The sequence below is a fragment of the Nothoprocta perdicaria genome, unplaced genomic scaffold (assembly GCF_003342845.1).
Source record: "Nothoprocta perdicaria isolate Ctin4 unplaced genomic scaffold, notPer1 scaffold_166, whole genome shotgun sequence".
NCBI classification, from domain to species: Eukaryota; Metazoa; Chordata; class Aves; order Tinamiformes; family Tinamidae; genus Nothoprocta; species Nothoprocta perdicaria.
The window spans coordinates 816,147-840,265 of NW_020454827.1; the positions used below are offsets into that span (position 1 = coordinate 816,147).

Sequence of the window (24,119 nt, forward strand, 5' to 3'; positions counted from 1 at the left end):
ATGAGTGAAGAATGCGCAGAAACACACTTAAGCTCTGAGGTCAAGGCATTAAAGAGGTCCTCAGCCCACTATTGCTGCTTCTTTCCTCACTGTCCTGCCTTTCAAATGCCTCCTCCTTTAGTTTCCCCTAAAGCCTTTCTTTGGTTTGAGGGACAAAATTTACATTCTGTAATGTATGTGGATTTGAAGGTAGCTGCAARCAAAAAGACCAATTAAATGAAGCAACTGGTAACATGACAAAACAGTCAGCTCCTGTGATTCTGAATTTCAGAGACAAGTCAACTTTTTCAGTGGTTCTTCATTTTTCCATATTCCAACCAAGTACCAGCGTGAAAACRTGTGTTGTGCCCAAATATGTTTGCAGTTCAGACAAGAACTTCAAGATTCTCTTGCCAAAGTCAACTATATAATCTGCCTATTAAGCATTTCTAATTCATGGTAGAATCAGATTCTCGATTATCTCCTATATATTTTCATCACTTAAATATATACGAGAGAGAAAGCCTTTTGAATTTAAAAAAAAAAAAAAAAAAAGATCAATAGCCTCAACCATAGCCTAAGAGTAAAATCTCTTGTTGCTATGGGGTGTCCCAGTTATCTGCCCTACAGAATCTGAGGAACCCATTTATTAGAAAGTTTCTTTCCTACGGAGGAGGCCTCAGTAGCAACCAGCTTCTCATTTAAGAGCCCTGCAGAGGAACAGGCAAGCTCACATAAGGAATTCCTGCAGCTTACTGACATCAGGTCCAGTTGCTTTACTTTCCACAGCCCTAGTTATGACAGGTTCTGCTTGCTGCACTGCAAATGGTGTCAGCTCCACAGGTGTTCACGTGCCTCGCAGCACAGATGTGCCGTCCAAACTAAACTACTGCTAAGAGARTTACAGTCATAGCACACACCTTAATGTTGTGGTTAAAACTAGTTTGAGAGAAGTGATCTGGTTTTCGGAAGCCCTGAACACTTTCAAATCTATTGAGACGAATGGCAATACAAAACAACTGCAAGCCAAACAACTGAAGCCTCTCACCTCAGTATTTAAGCCCTAAAGTAACAGCTCACAGATGTGACATGCAGTAGGGGGAATACAGCCTTAAAGCAAGGCTCTTTAGCTACCCAACTTTAAGGTGCCATATGTTTATTGGGGCAAGAGGAAGAAGAATGCCACCCTGTGCCATGTGCTCTACGTGTCCCTGCTGGAGCAGGGGGTTGGATTTAGATGATCTCTAGAGGCCCCTTCCAACCTCACCCACTCTGTGATTCTAGATCTCTCGAGGGTCCCTGTCAGCCAAGGGGTGCAGCCAGCTACCTGAAATGTATACTGTGCACCAAGAAAATAACAGTCCCTAGGGCAGAGCACAGCAGGGTTGGGAACTCACTGAAGTSTTCTTGATCAATTTAAATTAAAAGCAAGTCAGCCTGAACTGCTGCATCTTACAAGATGAAGGACAGTAACTTCCTAGGAGTGTACCATCCATTACATAGCACACCAACTTCCTAAGGCATACTGTAAGCTTATTAAAATTCCCTCAAAACAAAGGGAAATCATCTTTTAGCCTACCACTGGATCACAGTCGCATCAAGCACACAGACTTTACACCCTCCAGGCCAAACTGGTGCCCCATGCAGTGGGTCTGCAAGCCAGCACATGCATTCACTCCTGAAGCTGAGGTTCATCAAAGCAGTCCTGTTCCTGCTGCTTTAATATCATACAGAGCGTCCCATGCAAACTCAAAAGCTAAATCAACACTACTTTGAACCCTATAAACAGGTGGAAACATTCCTTCCTTTTACAGAACATTAAGTACTCAGTGCTACTTTTGCAACTTTCCCAACACTTAACATCCTAAAAGAGTCGGAGGGCAAAAGAAAAGAGAAGAATATTTCGAAGAGCTTTTTGATTAAGACAGGCCAGCATCATTACAGTAGCATCATATCAATATAATTCTTAACTATTTCTCAAGCAACTCCAAGTGATCCAAAGGCAATGGATGGAGACAGAATTCCGCCCAGCATGCAATCTTAGTGACTTACCTACAGGACTAGTAGAAACCCTTTGGGAAGGCGGCCTGAACCCAGGAGCCTTGGAGTTATCAGGATGCACGTTTTCCACATGTCCTAGCACAGAGTTATTCAGAAAGGTAGACTGAACAGTGAAAGATGGGTCTGCTGCTCGAGTGGAGAGTGGACAGTCTCCCCATCCTTGGTTAGCTGGCACCTGGTTGCTATCAAAAAGACTACTAAAGTGATTGAAGAGTGTTGCTGGCCCAAAGGTAGGAGGCAATGATTTGTTTGCTGGATTAATGTGCATCTGAGAACCATTCATAACGTTCATGGCTGACGAAAGCTGCACTGCAGCAGGTGGACCTTGAGAAGGTGTTAAAGGAACTTGATTTGTAACAAAAATAGACTGAGGATCTTGATGCAGGTTTGCATTTGGTACCACTGAATAGAAAGAACCTCTGGACTGCATCCTGTGAGTAACTCTAGGTGCTGGTACTGCTACTTGAGGTAAGTTACTGTTGTCCTGATTATCTGCAACAACTGACCTGGGTGMTGCTAAGCTTAAAGGAGTGGGTTCTGAACTGGATGAAAAAGGCATCGACATAGAAGGATTCATTTCCGACATGCTGGTTGGCAGTATTTCATCTTGGACGTTATTTATTGGTGCAGGACTGCTCGATGGGCGAGTTTCTGCGACTCCCGAACTGGTGCTAGTTGACATATTGCAACTGCCTGCAACCGAAGAAGGGGCACACGCATTTCCAACAGGCTGGTCTGGGGCAGACCCCTTCTCTTTGGGTGCCGAGACAGCTGAGAAAGAGTCCGTTTTAAGTGCGGAATGCTGCGTTTGCGGAGCATTGGAGGGCAGAAAGGCTGTGGGAACTTGCCCATTGCTCGGGGGTGCAGGGGAAGCAGAAGGCAGGGTGCTACAGGTGCTCGTCACAGTTGAGATCGCTGTTGCTGCGGTACTTGTCTTGGGAACGCAGGTGAACAACTGCTTTCTGACTGAGGAGGGRGTCCGATTACTTGTCACGCACAGCGGCTGGGTGGAAGCAACTACAGAAGAGACAGTAACAGGACAACTAGAAGTAGCTAATCCAGAGGACTCCGTCTGCAAAATATTCCCATTCTGACTACCCACGCGACTTGAACTATTATGCTTTGGAGAGCTGTTTGTACTGCCGGGGTTGACTGGTCTCACTGGGAATGGTCCCCAAGTGTTTGGAGAAGGTGAAAAAGTTCCTCCAAACTGGGCCATAGGTAAGCGAGGGTGCCGAATCTGTTGCATAGTCTGGGCAGCCAGCAAGGCAAAATGCGGGTGAGAATAAGCTAGAGGAAGAGACACTGGAAAAGATGAGCGCACATTTGCTGGGACATTCTTGTTTAACTTGTTAGTAGGCTGGAACGTAGATAGTGTTGATGACTGTGATGTGACCAGGGGTGGTGCTCCCAGAGGGAAGGTGTTTTTGTTTGAAGCAGAGGCAGTACTGACTCCAGATGAAAAGTTTGCATGGATTGATTTGGTACTTGAAGCAGGTGTTCTTATATGAGTTTTAGGAATCAAGTCTTCCAGTTCCTTGGCAGGATCCTGAATAAGGGCATTGATGAGTTGCACTGCATACCGCGTTGACTCTGTACCACCCCTGGATTAAAAACAACATATTTATCAGTTACAGAAGGAACCGTGCAACATTCTGAAGCCTCATTTTATAACCAGATATGTATTTTGCATGTTTACTACAAKAAGTTGTCTTCATTTTTGCTCGCCTTAAATAACTGAATAAACTGCTTTTAAATRTATCTTGACAGCAATAATAAATGCTATTTTCTAGAGCCAGGAAGCTAAACACCTTGTCTTAAAAAGTAAACAAACCTACTAATATACATTCTAAGCTCAGTTTCTTTTCAGGATACTGTACCTTATTGTGATCATTCTCTCTCCATTTTTATCTTTTTGTTTATCTACGTCAATATGGGCACCAGTGACATCTTGGATTGCTGTGATGTTGCAGCCACCTCTTCCCATAATTCTAGACACAACAGAAGCTGGGACAGATAATTTCTTTGACCTGTATCACAAAAATCACAAATTTGTGAAGCTTGTTCAAAATACAGGAAGAAGAAGAAGGAAAAAAAAAAAGACAAAAAATCCCCCAAATCCTTGTTGTCTGACAAGCAGCTGAATCAATAACCTTAAGTTTCAGGGCAAGTGGTTTTCTGTTCATAGTTTTTTTTCACCCTTTGGAGCCTCTCAAACTCCCTCACTCCACGTACTCATCATCAATGGACACTTCAGAGTTTTTATTCTACTACCATACTTAGAGCTTTTCTGTACTTTCAAAGTGAGATGAATTCTTTGTTTACTGACCTAGATTTACATAAATAGCACTGCTTCAAATATAAAAGCCAATGGCTTCACAATTTCTCCTGGCTAGAGTAAGGAGAATGTTGTCTTTCCAGTGTTTTCACAGCTACCAGCTCTTTAATATCACTTGCACATGTAAGTTTTCGTTTCCACCTTTCCACACCTCAATTCAGAAACTACACTCGAAAGTGTACAGGCAACAACACACAATAGTGGATGCCAGGTTTAAATTGTGCAGTTCTAAAATTTAACGAGATGCTGGAAGGCACTGTGAAGGCAGCACGGATTTCCAGAAGCAGGCTCACTTTCAGGCCTCAACACTGTAACCCCCGTTTTCAGGAAAAGAAGCCAATTTAGCATTTTTCTAATTCACTTGCTATTGGTGGGTCAGTGCAGGCATACAGTACGGAGAAGTCTTTGAAGACGAACTACGCTTGCATCCAGACCCCWGCCAAGGTCTCTCTGGGCCACAACTGTCCCCAGACTTTCAAGACTGGATCTCTCAAGTCCATACACTGCTTTCAAGCTTGCTAGTGGTGTGCAGCAGTTGAACACMAAATAGAGGCAATTCAAAGGGGTTTCAGAAACCACTGTGATCACAGTTCAAGCACCTCTGAACACTGTACAGATCCCCACCATCCCCTGAAAAGGCTGTCAGCTTCACCTAGATATTCCAGTCTTTGAAGCTTAACTGTCTTGACCACCAGGAAATTCTCCTGAGGTAGTGGGGAACACATTTTGTGTTAAACACATCTAATATGTGGAAACATTCAAGAGATGCACACTACAACCCACCCCAGTCCCTCAGAACATGCACCGTGCCCTTATTCCACCACAGCTTCACACGTGGGGCTTTTCCCACACTTCCCCACCTCCGCTCTCCACACCACCACCTCTCAAACTAGACATCCCCATCACTCCTTCCCCAAATCAGGGCTCCCATCCCTCCTCACTTAACTTTCAAGATGTTTCCTCGCAGGCCTCAAACTGTACTTCTCTTCCCTCCTAGTTCCACGAGGAACCCTGCACTACCACCCTTAGGGACATTCCTTCTACAGAAGAGCTCACCATGCTGCCCACAGCCCCTGCCCACCTGACCCCCCGGAATTCCTCCCTCCCTACCCACCAAGCTCAGTGGTTTTTACCTTGAAGCGTGCCCCAAACAGTACCTTTTTGCTCCCGAACAGCAGCGCCCTCCTCTCTGCAACTGAAATTGCTCAATTGGCGTCGGCTGCAGAGTGTTGCTAGGGGGAGGGTCTTTCAAAACTCTGCCTACTTGCCTGTGAAGGGTAGAGGGGATGTTTTCATTGGTTATTTCTTTGATAGACATCCCTTCTAGCCAGTGCAGGGAGAGGGGAGGAGAACAATGAGCCTGGTCCYTCAGACCAGGAGAAACTTGAGGTGTGCAGGTCCCAGACATGYTGCAGCACATCCCAAGTCGCCAACACCACCTCTTTGGCTAGACACAACCTTTGGCAATCAGGCCGGAACACATAAAATACTAATACAGAACATCTTCTGAACATGTGTGCCATGATATGGGGCCTGACTCCTCAGGCAAACCCAGGTTTCAGATGCTATTTCTAGCACCCTAGTGTCTCCAACAGAACAGCAAAAGCCAGCAAGGCTACCGTGAGACTCAAGAGCCAGGAGGAGAGATGCAGCAGCCCCAGGGTCAGTGGCGGGGTCTGTGTGCAGCCCTGGAAAAAGTCAGCAGCCTGTTCAATGGTTTCATGCCTGCACGACTCACCAAGCGGTGGGCCGTCTGCAGCTATACACTCAGCAAGGACCCAGCACAGCAGAGAGCAATATCGGTGTACGCAGCCAATGGCGGCAGAACACTGAACCTCAAAGGCTTAAATATTCAAAGTTACTTTTTTTTTCCCCTTCCATTTTGTTTAAAAAAAACACACCCCCCCCCCCCACAAGGCAGTTGTGGCTTCCAATAATTTGAGTCGTGTGTACAACTGCTTTCTTTGCACACAGCCCAAAATTCTCTAGAAATGGATATTTCTGGTCATAGTCATTGCAGCAAAAAAAAGCAGTGGAGATGGGTAAATGCACCTGAAGCATGCAGCATTTGTATGTTCATGCTGCATTCCTTTCCAACAAGAAGAAATGAAAAGGAAAGCTGCATGATTGTTTCTAGTTGCAAGCACTAAACATTTGGTTACCAAAAAGACAGACTAGTTAACAGCCATGTAATAAAAGCCAGTACATAAAATGTGTGTGTGTGTGTGTGTGTGTGTGTGTGTGTGTGTGTGTGTGTGTGTGTATAAATAAAAATTTCAGGATAAACTCTTAAATCTAATTGCACCCCTAACAATCACTTAAGGTCACAAAATTCAGTGGAAACAGTAATCAGGGTCAACAAAGCACAGTCATTTAGGCTTAATCTTGCAACAATCATGCAYTGGTCCTCTACTACACCAACACCCAAAGCCAAAGGTAAAAAGAAAACCCTAGTGCCAAATAAAACATTCATGTCACATGGATCTTATGTTAATACAGTTACTACAAAGTAGGAATGGATTTCTTCTCCACAGCACTGCAAGCATGAGGGGAAGGGTTTTTACAAATTAAATTAAATAATAAAATATCCTTGTTGTATATTTTATATTGGAGCACACTTTATAAGYCAATAATAGCTCATAAAAAGTTTTAAATACAGAATTAGTTTTTACCTTCTAACCACTTCTTTCCAGCCTTCTTCTCTCTTCTGGCCTCTTTTTGGACTAGTCAGATTCAGCTTTACATTTGGAGAGGCCAGAGGCAGGGAAACTGGCTTGTATGCAGTTGACAAAGAATTAGAATTACCTTCACCTTCAAGCCTGGGAACAGAAACACATTCACTATAAATCAGAGCTAAATAAGGCTGCCAGCATCACAGCATGCATACTCTGCAACTACTACTAACACTACCTGCTTTCATTCCCATTTTCCAAACAGAACAATTGCTGAATGACTTTACAGATCTTTTCTCACCATCAAGTTCACCGCCTGTACCCTTCTTCTAAAAGGCAGAGAGCTAAACAATTAATGAAATGAAGCACTAGAGACATCAGGTTAAAATAGTTTATTATAGGTGGTATATAAACACTGAACTACACCCTAGTTATGCATCTATACTGCGTTCGCCCACTTTAATAAGCTTTTAAGAAAATGTACCTTGGTAAYAACGTTTTTCTCAGCAGATATCAGTGCTTCAGTTTCAAGCTCTTAATTTTAACATATCTCACAGAAAACGAGGGAAGTCCTTCAATTCCCTCATTTTCCAAGTGGGAAACTGAGGCACAGAGATTTTAGGATATTTATCTACCAATTAAGTCATTTTGAAAGTAGATACTCAAAATCACTATTGGTTCTAATATAGCTGTGGGGTAGTGACAGAAACAACAGGCAAGTGAAAGAAATAACGTAAACCTGGGGGACGGGTGGGGGAGAGAGATAAAAGAGTGAAACTCTTATTAGGATAACTCATCTACATGGACAAAAAAAAAAAAAAAAGCTTAGTTCAGGGGCTCACAATTTCATTTCTAGTATTGAAACARAGCAGCAATCTTTAAAGGTTTAAAAGTCATTAGAAGATTGGCCTGAAGCAACTTGACTCAGCAAATAATAKAGCAGGAAAATTTAAACGCACGACAACAAGCTTCAGGTAGATATTATCATGCTGAGCATCACTCCTCTTTACTGCACACGTTGTTCATCTATTTTATTACTCTTTCTTTGCAACATTTTATGTACAATCTGTCTTCTTGCAGCCCGTGTCTATACTGCACTTCATACAAACCAGAGATCTTCACATATTTAAGTAACATAATGTACTGATAATGTGAAAAGCAACATTCTGACAATAAACTTTTCACAGTAGCAGCATCATTTCTCCTCACCTTAGTAAATTTTAACCCCGTGATCTAATACATCTGCCCAGGTCACTTAAAAGTTCCTTATAGATCTTTTAGTTGCCCTCATATATCTATAAGATTGAGGCAAATGGAAAAAGAAAATGCGTATGAAAGAGCAAACTATTAAGTTTATTGTGGAGTATGAACTGTACAGTAAATGCTTAAAAGCTTTTTTCCTCTTCCCCCTCGTTTTGCCTGAAAACATATACGTAAGCTTTCAGAAAAGCATCCTTATGAAATCTGATTTTCACTTCAACTGCAATAGCCTGGTCAGTGACATGTCAATGTCTAAAGAGAAAAGGAAATCAGGAGGAGTAAATTTCAAAATAGTTCTCAGAAAAAGGCTGCCTAGTACAAGAGCTAAAGAGAAGTTAATAAACTGGCCTAGTTTTGATATTTATAGATAAATATACACTTAAAGAGACGAGACTAATGGGAAGCATTTCCTCATTTCCTCAATATAAAGAGATAGAAGTATGCAGTCAATCCTGCTACAGTGAGCCTTGCAGAAAGGTAGAGTTTTCTAGGAGACCTTGGATGAGACAGACAGAAACAACTGAAGTTCATAAAATAAAACATGGATAGAACCTGACTTCTAACTTCTAAAGGTAATCTAGAGTCTCTCCCTCTTGCCACCCCACTACAAGGGCAAATGAGTCTACTCTTTTGGCACCCTATTTTAATCTGGCAAGTGAGGCATGGAGAGGCACTAGAATAGCTCAGAAAGCAGCTCTCTACACTCTCACCTAGTTGTCCCAATRAGTCTGGTGATTGCTGGAGTCCCATCCCCCTTGCTTCCTGCCCTTTTTGATGCCATATTTACATATTTCCTATTCAGAAACCAATATAGTGGGTATTAGCTTCTTCATTAGAAATTGAATGATCAAATTCATTTCACACAGCTACTGTATAGTCATTGAGTTCTTTTGACTCTCACCTCTGGTTGGACAAGGTTAGATCAAACTGGCCGTCAACCTGACAGGCAAAATGCTCAGAGTCATCAATCTCTTCCCTCCTGAAAACAAAGAGATACATAAATGAATTATGATAAATCCACAGAACAATCATAAGGTAATCAAATTACTTATGTAAACAGATTATGAAGTTGATATTTACTTTAGAAATTCCCATCACATTTGCTTTAAAATCTGTTCTAATATAACTGATTAAGTGCAGGTACTTAAGCAGTTCAGAGATAAAGCTGAATGTTTTGCTAAAGTAGTATTAAAAATGGCCAGCAATACCAAAAATCATACCTTTACCTTTTTAAACGAGTGTATTTGATAAAGTTATCAGTATTATTTAATAGCTACGCAAATAAAGCCATCTTTCAAGATTCTGGGACTATAGAAGCTGAAAAGTTTAGCTGAAAAGAAGTGGAAAGTTTAAGCTTAAAAAATATGTTGTTTTTCACGCACACACACACACACACACACACACATACACCAGAAATCAGGGGAACAACATTGAAATCTCACCGTGCTGGGGTTTTTGAAGCTGATGCGCTTGTTTTTTCTTCCTGAGCAGGGATAAGCAATGAGGCATAGCGCCTCTCACCAGAGGAATTTGTATCCATGGTGAAGTTCAACTCTTGGCTTTTACTTCCACTGCTACTTTCGCTATTGCAATCTGTGCTATCCAAGTTATCTGAATCACTATTCCCACCTGCACCACCACCTCTTGGCTCTCCATTTATTTTATTTTTATCTGCTTTTTGCTGTGCTAGAGATATATGCTGATCTGGCAAAATTATCTGCATGTTCTGAGGAGTCTCTTTTGTTTTATTTTTCTTATTTTTTCTGTTTGTGCTGGGTGTAGTCACCACATTAGCTCTCTTCTTCCCAAAGGCATTTGTGAAAGTAGTCGATGTTGCAGAGATTCCAATCGTAGTTGTAGTGGTCGCACTTGGAGGCTCTATAGGAACTTCTTGTTCCACTGAAAGAAAAGCAGTTGGTATCTAGTCAGAATYGCAAAATACTAAAATCAGTGCCTCCAAATGACAACACTATAGAGTTCAAGTTCCACTCCTTGTTCAGCTGTCAGACTATTAGCATCAGATTGAGCCATAAATCACCCAAGAACGGGACAGTTTTGCTTTGAAAATGGGGGATGAAAAGTGAACAAGGCAATTTTAAACAGAAACACTGACAAGTGAACACCCAAGTTTGACTGCAGGGGGAAGAATCAGGAAAGCAGCTGTGTAACGATGTCAGAATATCAGAAAAGCAATCTTTCAAAAATGGGGAAAAGGGAACAAGAGAAAAGTACAACACCACAACACTTTTCTCGTGAAAGCATATGTTCTTTACCTTCATCATCATTTTCTTCTTCATCATCATCTTCTTGCAGCTCTAGAGTTTCTTTAGGCTTGTTTTCTTCATCCTCCTCTTGTTTTCTTTTTTGTTCCTCTTTCTTCTTCTTTCTCTTTTCCTTTCTCTTCTCCCGTTTAGCTGCAAGAGCTTGTTTTCTGCTCTCCTCTCTCGACTATGTAGGAGAAAAACATCCATACTTAAACATTTTCCACAAACAAAGACCAAGTTATACTTATAATTCAGATCTTCTCCAGGAATCTAGGGGAAGGGAGGAAGGAGAAGAGAGCAGGATGAACAAGGATGACTTTGTCACATACTGAATCATTACGCAAAAACTGGACAGACATTACAGAAAAACAGGACCATCTGGTCCCCAAAACTTCTCCAGAATGACAACAGAATAAAACCACAACAAAAGAGATATTAAAAATATATACTTTTACCAGAAGCAGCAAAAACCTCTCATTGTATCAGTCCTTTATCAGAATTATTTAATAACTTGATCAATACATCTGTAACAAAGTTAGTTACACTGAAAAAAAGCTCCCAGAGTATTTTCCAGAATAAGCACAGGTATCATTTTAATGACTTGTTTTCATTATGAAGGAAAAGCCATGACAACTTTGCTGTATTACAGTTTTGCTATAGTAAAGTTTTGCATATCAACTGCTTGGTGTTTAACAAGTTAACAAAATGAAAAATTTAATAAGGATGGAACCTGGCAAAAACTTCTATCTTTATTAAATTATTATACAAATTCCTCTGTTTAGCGATCCCATTAAGAACGCCCAAGGATTTTCATGATTATTCAGGGAGATGATCTCAGTGAAGAACAAGCTGACTTGCCAACTACTTGCTGACCTCTTCTTAGCTCACCTGGCAGCTTGTAGGTTTTTCTTTGTAAGACTGACAGTACAAAGCTTTCTAACATATCAAACAGCTGAGAATGGAGATCTCAAACCTATTTTCTGTAATGCTACAACTGAAGGTAACCATCACCAAGTCCAAACTGAAGCTTTCCTAGACAGGACAATGGAATGGCTAAAGGCCAAAGTCAGATCTAACTTGCCATCCTCAGCATACTTTCTTATATATTAGATGAAAGAAAGCAAATAGAGTAACAGCATGAAAATTACTGCCCCAAGAAACAGAAACATCAATATAAACTACATATAAATCCATAGGCTAAAGTGATACACTAAAACAGCAATTTTCCACTCACTTTTTCCAGGTCTAGTTCCTTCAGCAGGATAGTTGCATTCTTGTTTGCCTCTGCAGCCTGCTGGTCTTTAGCTTTCACAATTGTCTCCACACACTGGTGACACTTTTTCAACAGATCCTGGAACGCAAACTTTTCTTACTAAAACATCTGTAAAACTGAAATTAAGGACTGAGGCTTGCTCTACAAACATGAGATKGATTTCTCTGTATTCATAAACATACAGCTACTTCCAACACAGTAAGATGCAAAACTTAACCTCAAAACCAATAAAAAAAAAGAAAAAAAAAGAAAAAATATGTATATTTTTAATAGAGTGGACTGGATGCTTTCTCAAGTTCACGCACCTTGTCAGTTATAGTTGCTATGTACCGCATGCATTCAATGTCTGAAGGAAATTGGTTTACTTCTTTCACCAGGAACTGAACTACTTTCACATGACCCTGCAAAGAAAATCCAAATATCTTTTCTATGCAACTGCTATTCATCACTAAAACACAARCTTGCTATCTGTTATTTCAGTGCAAAAACCAGAAACAAGCAACAATGTTTCTGCAAAAATGCTTTGGGGGATGAGAAATGATTAGTTTGCTTAGTGCTGACTATGTGTTTACTGTTAAATATTCTGTCAGCAAATACGGACTCCCATAAACATATATTATTTTAAGACAGAAGGACCAAACCATGCCTGAGGGCACTGTCTGCTGTTTGTGTTTTTAATGCTGGGAGATGAGGCCTTCTTTATACCCCGCCTGTATACTCACCTTAGAGGGAAATTTAGAGAGAAATATCATAATGTCAAAAGCTTGAATAGTGAAAGGTTTTGGACACCGCATAACTAGAGATAAAGTTAATGTGTTTTACAGAGAACGAAGCTTTCCACTTCTCAAAAATCAGATCTGTGTGGTGCATTTTTTGCTCTCTAGAGAGAGTATGAGATCTGTAGAGAATTACCTCAAAAGAGGCATTTTATCAAAGTAGTAATTTTAGCGTGTTATATTTGATTCTTCCTAAACCAAACATTTAATATAAAATCAAATAAGGAATTCCGTTTTGAAAACATTGAGCATTGAAATGTACAATCAGGTTGTTGTCTTACCTTGCGAAACGCAGACATAAGAGGTGTAATCTTCCGGTTATCTGCGGCATCCACATCTGCTCCCGCTTGCACAAGCAACTGGACCACGTCGTAGTGGCCCCCGTTGGCTGCCAGCCACAGAGGCGTATTTCCTTTCTTGTTACGAACGTCGATATGTGCTCCTCTGAAGAGGTGCGAGCGTAATCGGGCAAAGGAAGGTAAACAGTAGGAAATCAGGAAATAAGAGCAAGAAAGATCAGACTACAGATGAATGTGCAACTTTCCATCGGTGATCTCTAGTATCCAGATGTAAAAATTTTGCCCCTGCTTTTCAAGTGGCAGCATAATAAAACAAAGTCAGTTTAAATCTCTCCTACTCTCACTTTACAGCAATGAACATTCATCTGACTCAGTCTTCTGCATCAGTTAGACAACTAGCTAACCAAGTTTTTAATTAATCTTTAGTTTTATAACCACTTATAATGCAAAGCTCCTTCAGATTTTAGCTGYACACAGGGTTACACTGGAATAGCTCAAGAGCTATTTTCAGACTCTGCTGCATAAGTGATAGCAGAGCAATGCTCATGTAGGAAKTGCTGAACTACTACACAGCACAGTYGGACTGTTTATCTACCTCTGGTCCCTGCTGTCTGCTTAGCTKCCAGAACAGTGGAGCTGCACAATAATCCRGGGTAATATTCGCATAGGAAACAGATAAGATCCTACTTTCACAGCTCCCTGTTCTCTTGACTCTCAGATGCACACCACAAAACAAAAAAGGACATCCTGAGAATAAAAAATACAGCTAGGAAACAGGCATGCTACTGTTGAGAAGAAATAATTTACCGATTAATTAGAAGCTCACAGAACTTGTAGTGACCCTTATCTGCTGCAATTGTTAAAGCTGTATCTCTTGAGGAAGGCACAGGTGGAGCATTAACATCTGCTCCTTTATCAAGGAGAACTCTTCCAACCTCTGCATATCCTCCTGAAGCAGCTTCCATCAGAGGAGTAAGACCGGTCTGTGCAAAAAGAATGAGTTGTACATTGTGAATTCTGTACAAGTAACTTTGGACAAAGCATTAGGATTTCTATACGTGCAAGTCAGTTTTTTATTTAACTGCTTGTATTTACTTCAAGAGTCTAACTTCAAGCATCTTTCTCCAGGGGGAAAAAAATCCTCTTGGACTTTGATTTATACCAGACTAAACTGATTACAAAGTACTACCAGTGACCAGTGTGAGCAACACAGAATTTACAAAGAATCTCTAAAATGGAAGTATAGATCCAGATRCAGACACAAGTGTTTCCACAAAACTGGCCCAAAGCCTAGCTTTACAAACTCTGYAGCCTCCCATAGCACTGAGACTGACCTCCAATCAACCTTACTGTTAGGCCAGATCATTAAATACACTTACACGAGCTGCTAACATGTCCACCTAAMCATTTGAGAGTGGGCTTTTATCCCTATCCCTTTTTCTCCAGTCACATGAAAAGCAGGCAGGGTAGATGGACACAGAAATTATTTCAGTAGCATTAGCAGTTATCAAAAATTCCTCTGTGCTGGGGAAATGAATCTGGCCTCTGTATTAGCTTTAGGCTTGTTTTATGGCGAGTCCCAGAATACCAAAGGATGGGACCTGTAGAGCATTTCAGAGGTCCAGAAAGTCACAGCATTAAAACATAGAACCCATGACTTCAATCTAAAAGTTTTTACAGTTTTAATAGGTTCTACAGTTTTAATCTAATAGACCGGWGTTTGAACACACTCCTTGTGCTGCTGTGGATGAAGCAGTCTGCTGTATCTGACAACTGATGTAGAAGTATTTTTCCCTTTCTTTCTAGTCTTGAATTCACATATATGTATACACCTATCTGTTCTGTTAATATGTCAACCTTAACCCTGTAAAGCTTCTTGGCACTACTGAACTAGAGTCAACCAAAATAAGTTTCATTTCCRTTTTCAGAAGGTCTAGTCATCCCTCCCTCCACAGTTAACAATCATCATTGCCATTTATTTATTTTTTTAAAAGGCTTATTTTGGAGCATTTAACAAGTCCTCAAATACTCCTATTGTTTAGTAAATTAAGTAACATATGCATCATCCCCAGTACTACAAAGTGTTAGACATAACCTTGAAACTTGCACATCAATAGTGAGAAGCAGGCTTTTAATAAAACATTTCTATTTTCACTAAAAAGGAAAAGTGTTCAAATACCTGAAGAAGAAAACAAAATGCACTGCTAAAATAAGTCATCAGAAAAGGTGATCCACATGCTTACCTTAGCCCTGTGCTCAACATTGGCCTTCCTGTCCAACAGCAGACTGACCACCTCTGCTCGGCCTTGGAAACAGGCCAGGGTGAGGGCTGTATTCCGATTGGTCTCAATTTGGGCATTAATATCGGACCCCATATCAAGCAACAGCTTCACTGCAGGTACGTGGCCATTCATAGCAGCCAACATCAGAGGAGAAATACCTAGTTTACTCCCAGTCCTAAAGAGAAAGAAAACAGACTACAGTTCCCAGAACTGAGGAATACTCTGTAAAAAATAAAAACATATCCAAGAAGAACAAAATGTTTTAAGCCAGGAAGAAACATGCATTATACACAAATTTAGACACCTAAAGCACTAGCAATTCTGAGCTGATCACCAGAAACCAGAAAGGAAATACATGCTGTAGGAAATTGCAATTTATATACCAGAAAAAAAATATTTCAGCTTTCAGAAGTTCAGATTGCTAAACACACTTTAAGCAACTTATGTTAAAAGGCAAGGCTGTACCTGATCAAGAAAAGTGTACTAAGACAGAATTAGAACACTAACCTCTTCTGGGGCCAGAAGAAATGCTAGCYTTTCTACAATAAATAAAGAGGGCACTTAAGAGACTTAGACAGATAATTTTGTTTTTTCTTACTGAAAGAGAAATATTCTAATGAAAACAGAGTTGTCTTGTGAGCTTTGGCTGCTTCTTTTTAGTTCCATTGGAAAAGTGCTGGACTTCCAGATCACAGAATGGTGGTAGAAAGAGAGGGAAAGAATAGGCTAGCAAACCATTTTGTCATTTAAAACTGGGATACGAGAGAAAAGAAGTTTGTCTGTGGCTGCTAAAAAGGAAGTGAAGTGTTGATTAAGTTAGTGTGAACACAAAGGATAAGGGGAACAATCCAGCAAGGCTGCAAGAAGGTCTGAAAACACTAAAGTATGCATTTCACTATACATTCAGCAACAGAGTACCTGTCCTACACTGCAGTTAATCYGATACACAGAACACACTACCTTGAATTAATTTCTGCTCCAGCATTGAGGAGAATCTTGATGATATTGACATAGCCACCTGATGCAGCAAGGCTTAATGGTGTATAATCAGACACATTCCTATGTTCTTTATTTGCTCCTCGGGCCAACAGCAGATCAACAACCTGAAAMGACAGCATGGATATTAGAAGACATGTTTTGGCCTTAGGTATTAACCAGGAAGTGAAATAAAAGTCACCATACCTCCCAGTCAATAGCTAAGTAAAGAGAACATCAGTTTTCCTGTAGAAACTTTACATACGTGCTGTGCAACTAATCTTTTCATCAGCTCATATGTGTGGGTTATAGTAGCACTTGTCTTCCAAAAGGATTATTTTACCTAATGAAAATTGCAAGTTTTCAAGTGAAGCTCCGCCTTCGAATTTATCTTGGAAAAAGGGGCGRTATGTCCCACTACCATACATCTGGTGCTATTTGGGCATTTCCTGTAGTAACTCCCGCACCTTTAATTCACAGAATGCTTGAGCCAAAATTGACCATCTGTGTTACAGTCTTTCCAATCACACACACACAGGCCAACTGACAGCAACCAAAGCAGCGAGAGGAAGGACTTCTGTTCACTGAGCAGAAGTTTCCTCAAGAAAAATAGAAGGGGGAGGGAGGAGGGGGAGAAAGAATCAAAACGYTTCTGATGTGACACTGCACTTCAGTGATTGATTTTAAGCTAGAAAAAAAAATAGCTCCTTCACAAGTTGCTAGGCCAGAAATACAAAAGGCGGACACTGGCATTAAGCAGAAAATAAACAAACAAAACACAGGCAGATTTAAATATCACAGAATCACATAACAACTGCAGGTGGAAGAGACCACTAAAGATCGTCTAGTACAATTCCCCCGCTCAAGTGCATGGCTCAGGACCCTGTCCAGGCAGCTTTTGAATATTTTCAAGAATGCAGACCCCACAACCTCTCTGGGCAACCAGTTCCAGTCCTCCGTCACCTTCACAAGAAAAATAGATTTTCCTCACACTCAGAAGAGCTTCCTGTGATTCTGCTYGTGTCCATTGCCTCTCATCCCATCACTGGGCATCACTGTAAAGAGCCTGACTCTGTCTTCTCCAGCCTGACTGCCTTAGTAGTCCTCAGTTGGACTCCCTCCAGCAGCTCTGCAGTTGTATTCTACTGGGGAGTCCAGAACTGGACCCAGTACCCCAGGTACAGCTCGCTGGGGCACAGTAGAGGGGAAGCATCACCTCTCTCTACCTGCTGCCAATGCTCTTACCAATGCAGCCCAAGAAGTCATTGGCCTCCTTTGCCACAAGGGCCCATTGCTATCTCATGATCAATTTGGTGTCCACCGGGACCCTGAGGTTCTTCTCTGCAGAGCTGCTCTCTAATAGATCAGCCTCCAGCCCATACTGGTGCATGGGGTCTAAGTGCAGGATCCTGTACTTGTGTACTTGCCTTTATACTTGCCCAGGACCTCAGCTTCCCTAAGAGGATGTTAGGGGAGGCAGTCCCAAAAGCCTTAAGTCAAGACAGACCACAGCCACTGCTCTCCCATTCACCCACTCAGCCATTCTATCCACCACAGTAGTAAGTTGTTTAAGTAGAATTTCTCCTTTTCCAACTCCTGGTCACTCATCCCAATCATCTCCTTTTGTTTGAAAATGGCTTCCACCATGAGCTGCCCAACCACTTTTCCAGAGACAGAGGTAAGGCTCATTGGCCTGTGGTTCCCTAGCTCCTCCTGTTTTGACTTTTTAAAGTCTGGTGTGACATTTGCTTTCTTCCAGGCTTCAAGCACCTCTCCTGATTACCATGGCCTTTCAAAAACTACCCCCAGAGAGGCCTTGCACTGACATTGGCCAGCTCCCTCRGCACTTACGGGTGCATGCCATCAGGGAATGTGAACTTGTGTGCGTCCAGTTTAAGAGGCCTCTAATCTGACCCTTGTCCACGAAGGGAAATTTTTCTCTGCTCTCCAGGGCCTTGGATTCCTGAGGGTCAATCTTTCTAGTAAAGACTGACATGAAGAATAAGCTCTGCCTTTTCTCTGTTCTTTGTCACCAAGGCCCCTGGCCCACTCAGCAGCAGGCCAGCTTTTCCCCGACTTGTTTTTTTTTTGTTATGGTTGTATTTATAGAAGCCCTTCCTTTTGCCCTTGACATTCCTTGGCAGACTAAACTCTAGATGGGCCTTGGCCTTCCCAGTGTCATCCCTGCATATTCAGACAACACCCCTATATTCCGCCTATGGAACCAGTATCCGCCTCTACCTTCTCTATACTTAGTTGTTATGTTGAATTTTACCAGGAGCTCCTTTTTATTTCATGTAGTACTTTTTAAAATAAAAATTTAATTTACTAAGTCGCCAAGGGCCAGGTAGGTCTTCTTTAATTTGTGAGTAGCACTTCTACCGCAAAAGATCTGCAACTCAAAACTCAAAGCGGGTATCTTCCGATTTTATTTAACTACTTGAATCCCTAAAAATTCCAAACCTTAGTACTCTCTTTGCCACGGAATCCTTTGCCATTCTAATGGTATGTTCTAAGGTAATCTGCCCACGATTTAAGAAGGATTTAACAAGTGTTGTCTGGACTCCAAAAACCCTCAAAGCATAACAAAACAACCTCCCCAAAATTATCCTGATAAAAAAATGAAATCCCCTCTGAAGGAGTAATATAATTTCCCTTTATAATACAGGGCACGTTCACAGTGGATCTACATCTATCAGTCCTGCATATTACCAACATACTACACACACAAAATTTTGATTTCCCTCATTCTGAGGCTGCAATGGTTGTGTCAGTTCCGGATGCATAAAGCAAGTGTTTCATGAACGAAGTTTTTCATTAAGAGGGAATTATAAATGCAAATAAATATGCGCATGCACGCATGTGTGTGTTCAACTACTTTTTTATACTTTATATATGTATGTCTGTATATGTGCGTGTATTTTATCTATATACAGACACAGTCTTTTCTCTTTGGAGAAGAAAAAGGCTAAAACTAGCTACACTTAGCAGTTTAGAAGCCTTCTTGAAAAAAGGATGTTTTATTCTACCAAGAAATATACCGTAAGTTTAGAGAGAGAAAAAAAATTAAAGGAAAAAAATAACCCAATTCAAACACAGTATGATGCCTGTCTGTACCTCTTGGCGTCCACCAGAGCAGGCCAGTGAGAGCGGCGTATCCTTYGTGCGCTCAGACTGTGCTTCTATATCCCCGCCCTTGTCCAAAAGGATTTCCACTACACCAACATGTCCAGCAGTTGCAGCCAGAATCAAAGGCGTAAAACCTAACAGAAGAGAAGATCAAATTAAAAGCAACCTGGAGAAACATTAAACTACTTGCTGGTTGAAATGAACAAGTTCATTTACCATGAATTATGCTGATTTCACAATTTTCCAATTAATTCCTCTCTTATAAAGCTCTAATAGTTAACAAAATGAACACATTTGCATTGTGCAAATTCCAGTGGTAGAATCTCAGCTCTAGAGGGATTTTTTTGTCAAATTTAACTACATATGAAATACATGACATGCAACCCAATAAACTACTCTGTGTTAGTTTTGTCAACCACGATTTGAGATTTACACCACTTAGCCACTCTATTTAGAAAGCCAAAATCTTTTGAGTAGTCTATTTCAACAAATCTTACTAAGATTAAGGTTGCTCAGATAGACACATTTCCTTTTAAAAATGAAGCTGGAAAGCCATATAGTATCACTTGCTTTTTATAATCAACCTATCTACATGAAGTGGAAAAAGGCAATTTTACTTTTCTGCAYGCTCATCATTTTCTGAAGCAAAAGCAGCTAGACACCTGTTTGAAACTTGCTGATCCACACTGTGCATTAACGTCAAACTGTTTTACTATATTAGCTTACCCTTCTTGTCTCTGTGTTCAATATTGGCACCACGTGCTATCAGAACGGATACAAGCTCTTCATGACCGCCTGCACACGCAAGTGTCAGAGCAGTGTCGTGATTACTTTCAGTCTTCATGGTTRGGAAGAAAAAGAAACAGATTTTCAACAATTTTAAAATATTCTCAGTGAACTTCTTTTTTATCATAGCACTAAATTAATTCTCCACCCCACTTCCAGAATTGCGCAGAAAGGGAGTAAATTCAATGCTGAAGAGAAACTACTCACATGCGCATCAATGTCTACCGAAGGATATACAGGGAGCACGGCCTGTGACGCCACGTTGCTCGGGGCTTGGGGACAGGGCTCCAGCGTAGGGGACTCTGTAGTGTGCGAGGAGCTGGTGGAGCTGGTGGGCACTCTGCTATTCACAGCTGAAAAGCAACATTGGATTATTAACCCTCTCTTAGCGATTCCAAATTTATTTGCTAAAGATTTAGTCTTTTTATATATATATATATATATAAATATTACATGGGGTAGGGTAGGAGGAACAAAAAAAGCATTGCTAAAAACAAATGAGTTAGTAACTCGCACACAGAATCCTTCCAGCAGTTAAATAATACAAGTATCTCCAAACTTAAGCTTAGGAAAATAATTTTATTAGTTTGTAAACATTATGAAGATTATGGTATTAGTTATCCTTTTAAAAGTGAAACCATCACTGTTAGCTTTCAGCTATATGCTCACTATAAGCAAGCTAATAATTTATTATTAAAATGCAACCCTAATGTTCTGAAATAAAGCATCATTCAGGAACTCGAAGTATTTCATGTAAAGGTTACTGCATATTAAGTTTCCACAGAAAGGTTTCAGAGGAAGAAGAGCAACAGCCACTTAATCCTTTATTGCATCTCTGATATAAAGCAACCCATGAAGGGTAGAAGAGAAACAGGCAGAAGGAGGTGATAAACAAAAATATGAAAACCGAACAACTGTTCATATGCTCCCTTAAATTTACTGTGAGCAAATAGAGCTTTTCAAAAAAAGAGCTGCAAAATTCCATCATGAACCAACCTCAGTTTACACAAGCAACTGGGTAGTGAGTCTGTATTTAAACACCTTTCAAACAGAACTTTATGACTGAAAATTAGATTTTACTGCATTGGTTTTACATGTAAAGGCCGAGAAGGCCAAGTTGAGCAGAGGAACACCTCTGTGCATATATCTTGCAGAGCGAGGACCACAGTCTGGCTCTAACACAAGGGATTTGAGGGGAACACACACAAATTGAGGGTCCTCAACTCCAATCCCCCGTCAGGAAAGTTCCTGACAACCATTCACTAAGGAAACCGGGCMCTAATTTCCCTAAATTTCCTGTGGTGGTGAGCCATGCTCATGCAAAAGCCCTACGTGACAAGTAATTTTCAGAGAGAAAAGGCCAAATTGCTATACTTTATGATCCCATTAAAAATAACATTTAATTACCTCAGATTAAGCCAAAAGTCTTTGTGTGTGAGTGTATGTGTGTTCTGTAACATTCCTAAAATAAGCACTTGATGGAAAACATTAACAGCTATAGGTTAAGAAATAAACAGTGGCAATATCTTGCTTTTGTTCAAGTGTTTCAAATGGGAAGATGAAGGATAAGTAATGTGCATATTAGCATGTGAACATATATTTTTGTAAAGTCTTCCCAGTAGCTGCAGTTAAAACAATTTGATGTTGGTGATATCACTWACAACTTAAACATCTGCAACTCCTCAAAGGAAAACAGTGTATATGGAAAAGTCTTAGAAAGAGCCTCACTGTCAGCTAACGTCACTGATTAAGCCTACACTTATAATGACGGCGTAAGTGTGAAAAAAGGAGAATGGGCTGGAGTAAGGCTGGGTCGAGATAGGGCTAAAAACAATTTGGGGAGGTGGACACAAACGTTAGAGAAAGCACTTTTCAGTTGCACTTTGTAAAAGCCTATTTAACGCACAGCATTTTCCTGGGTGCAAGGTCAAACGCATGCATTAAAACCTGGCTATGGCATTAAGACAAGAACACATTATTATATTTGGATACAAACGGACTTGACTTCTGCTTCACATCGTAAGCTACGCAAACAGGTCAGGTTAGTTCTAGAAGTTTTGAAGGCGACAGCTCCCACATTTCATCTGCTTACTCCCTATTACCATTTACATGTCTCAGCATGAGAATGAATTAACAAACTGCACTTCTCTTGCTCAGAKCACTAAAGTGCAAAGCACTAATCGGATTTCTAACGATTATTCCTTTCAAAACACAAGACACCAAAATGCCCTGGTAACAACTGGTTTTACTTTAAATCGAACTAATCCCTCCTAAGAGAGAGACTGGCTTGATGATTTCACATATTACAGCTATATATTATTATATCTATCTGTACCTATATAGGTGCTCACGCTGCACCCATGTAAAGCAGGAGAAAGTGAACAAAGATAGACTCAGCTATTCCAAGCTATTTTTCCTTAACGCAATACATTCAATGTCACATTTATAGATTCAACAAAGCCTCCACATTCCCTATATTTTACAGCCATGACTGAACACGTCACAGTGTTTTTCTCGAATGTTTTAGATTTTCATCATGTGCTTGAAATACGGGAATAYGTGTGTTAAAGCCCTTTACTTGCACAATAGCAGCCAGGTCCAAGAGGACAGAGCACACTAGAGGGAGGAGAAACACAGTTAAACGTGGTACTTCAATAATAATCCAACCTCTGTTTTTAAATAAAATCTAGGAACTAGCAGTCCCACAACATAATATTGTGATCTTAAGTACTCAGTGCCTATTTTAAGTGTCATTTTCACTTCCTTAGCRTGGTAGCCAAGCCTGAAAGCTGGCCCAATGGAAATGTCATTACAACCTGTGCCCTGCACAGTGAAGTGCTGGAAGGCTTCATAACGCCGCAGTCTTTGGGTGAAAAGGCATGAAATCGGGAATGGTGACACTGGTCAGACGCATCGACCAGAGCCTGGGGGTGGGTTAGAAGACACCGTTGCCAAAATGTTGGTCAGCAGATGATCTTGCAGAACGCCTTTGGGAAGACTGCGTCATCCTCGTGCCCCAATACGCTCCTTGAGACAACAGTGAGCACAATTTCTCCATTCCTTTTCCTCACTGCAAGGTGAGCTCAGCTAACATACAGCCCACGTTAGAAGTGTCTAGGAATGATTTCTGCCATTTGGCCAGAAGCTCCGGGCTTTCTTTCAAACTGCTGTTAAGCAAAGGGTATTTCCAGCAGCCCAGGTCGGCACGCGGTCCTCCCGGGTAACCCATGCCAGCTCACAGCCAGCGTTCCTGCCTCCACAGCAGCACTGATGCAAACCCAACCGCAGTGCAGCAGCAGAGCAGCTCAAGAGGCAGAAGGACTACTCTTTTTTCCAGAATACACCCACTATTTTCATTTAAACCTCACAAATTCAAAGAATTTGGAGGGTTCTAAAAATCTTTTTCTATGTTGCAACATCACCCTCATGCATCTGCCTGAGATGGAGCACAGAAAAAAAGGTGTACATAAGCACACTAAAGACAACACATATCCTGTGGGCATCGTCACATAAAAACAGGTTCTACTCTGGTTTTCAAAAAAWATATATATATATTTTTTATACTTTTTGGCATTGGTGCAGTACTGAAGCTCTCAAGCCACCTCAAGGGCTGGAAAATTTGTTTTGAAATCTGGAAGTTCAAGTGCCCTTTGGGGAAATTTGCAGGATTTGGTCCAATTTGACATAATTTTTACCTAAAAATTACTAGACAAAACTATATGAATAAATCATACGTACAGGCAAGCAGATAAATGACATAGACAATGACACACACACACACACACACACACAAAAACTTGGTCTATCGGTTTTCAAAACAGAGTTACTTGCTACCGAACACATGTTTGTCCTTTCCCCAGAATGGTTATCAAAACTAAGCCCATAGCCCAGCACTGAATCACAAGCCTTTTTGAATTTTGGCAAAGAGCACCATAAATCTTTAGAATATACTTATTTTTGACATAACTTTGGGAATACTTCTGCAAACTTAAATTTTCAAACTAAAAATAGTAATAATACAAAAA

General features: G+C 40.8%; 1 protein-coding gene across 5 annotated transcripts in view; it reads right to left on the reverse strand.

Annotated features, from left to right (window-relative positions):
• ANKHD1 (ankyrin repeat and KH domain containing 1) overlaps positions 1-24,119 on the reverse strand; it is a 72,294-nt gene that overhangs the window by 10,858 nt on the left and 37,317 nt on the right. For all 5 annotated transcript variants that reach the window (XM_026035724.1, XM_026035722.1, XM_026035721.1 and 2 more), the window contains 16 exons: positions 20,302-20,447; positions 20,035-20,146; positions 19,297-19,442; positions 16,165-16,307; positions 15,166-15,379; positions 13,730-13,905; positions 12,905-13,067; positions 12,153-12,248; positions 11,809-11,925; positions 10,584-10,758; positions 9,753-10,209; positions 9,212-9,289; positions 7,051-7,197; positions 5,536-5,646; positions 3,921-4,070; positions 2,032-3,644 (listed from right to left, as the gene is read on the reverse strand). In XM_026035724.1, coding sequence (XP_025891509.1) covers positions 2,032-3,644; positions 3,921-4,070; positions 5,536-5,646; positions 7,051-7,197; positions 9,212-9,289; positions 9,753-10,209; positions 10,584-10,758; positions 11,809-11,925; positions 12,153-12,248; positions 12,905-13,067; positions 13,730-13,905; positions 15,166-15,379; positions 16,165-16,307; positions 19,297-19,442; positions 20,035-20,146; positions 20,302-20,447 — 4,044 coding nt within the window. The remainder of the gene's footprint in view (positions 1-2,031; positions 3,645-3,920; positions 4,071-5,535; positions 5,647-7,050; positions 7,198-9,211; positions 9,290-9,752; positions 10,210-10,583; positions 10,759-11,808; positions 11,926-12,152; positions 12,249-12,904; positions 13,068-13,729; positions 13,906-15,165; positions 15,380-16,164; positions 16,308-19,296; positions 19,443-20,034; positions 20,147-20,301; positions 20,448-24,119) is intronic.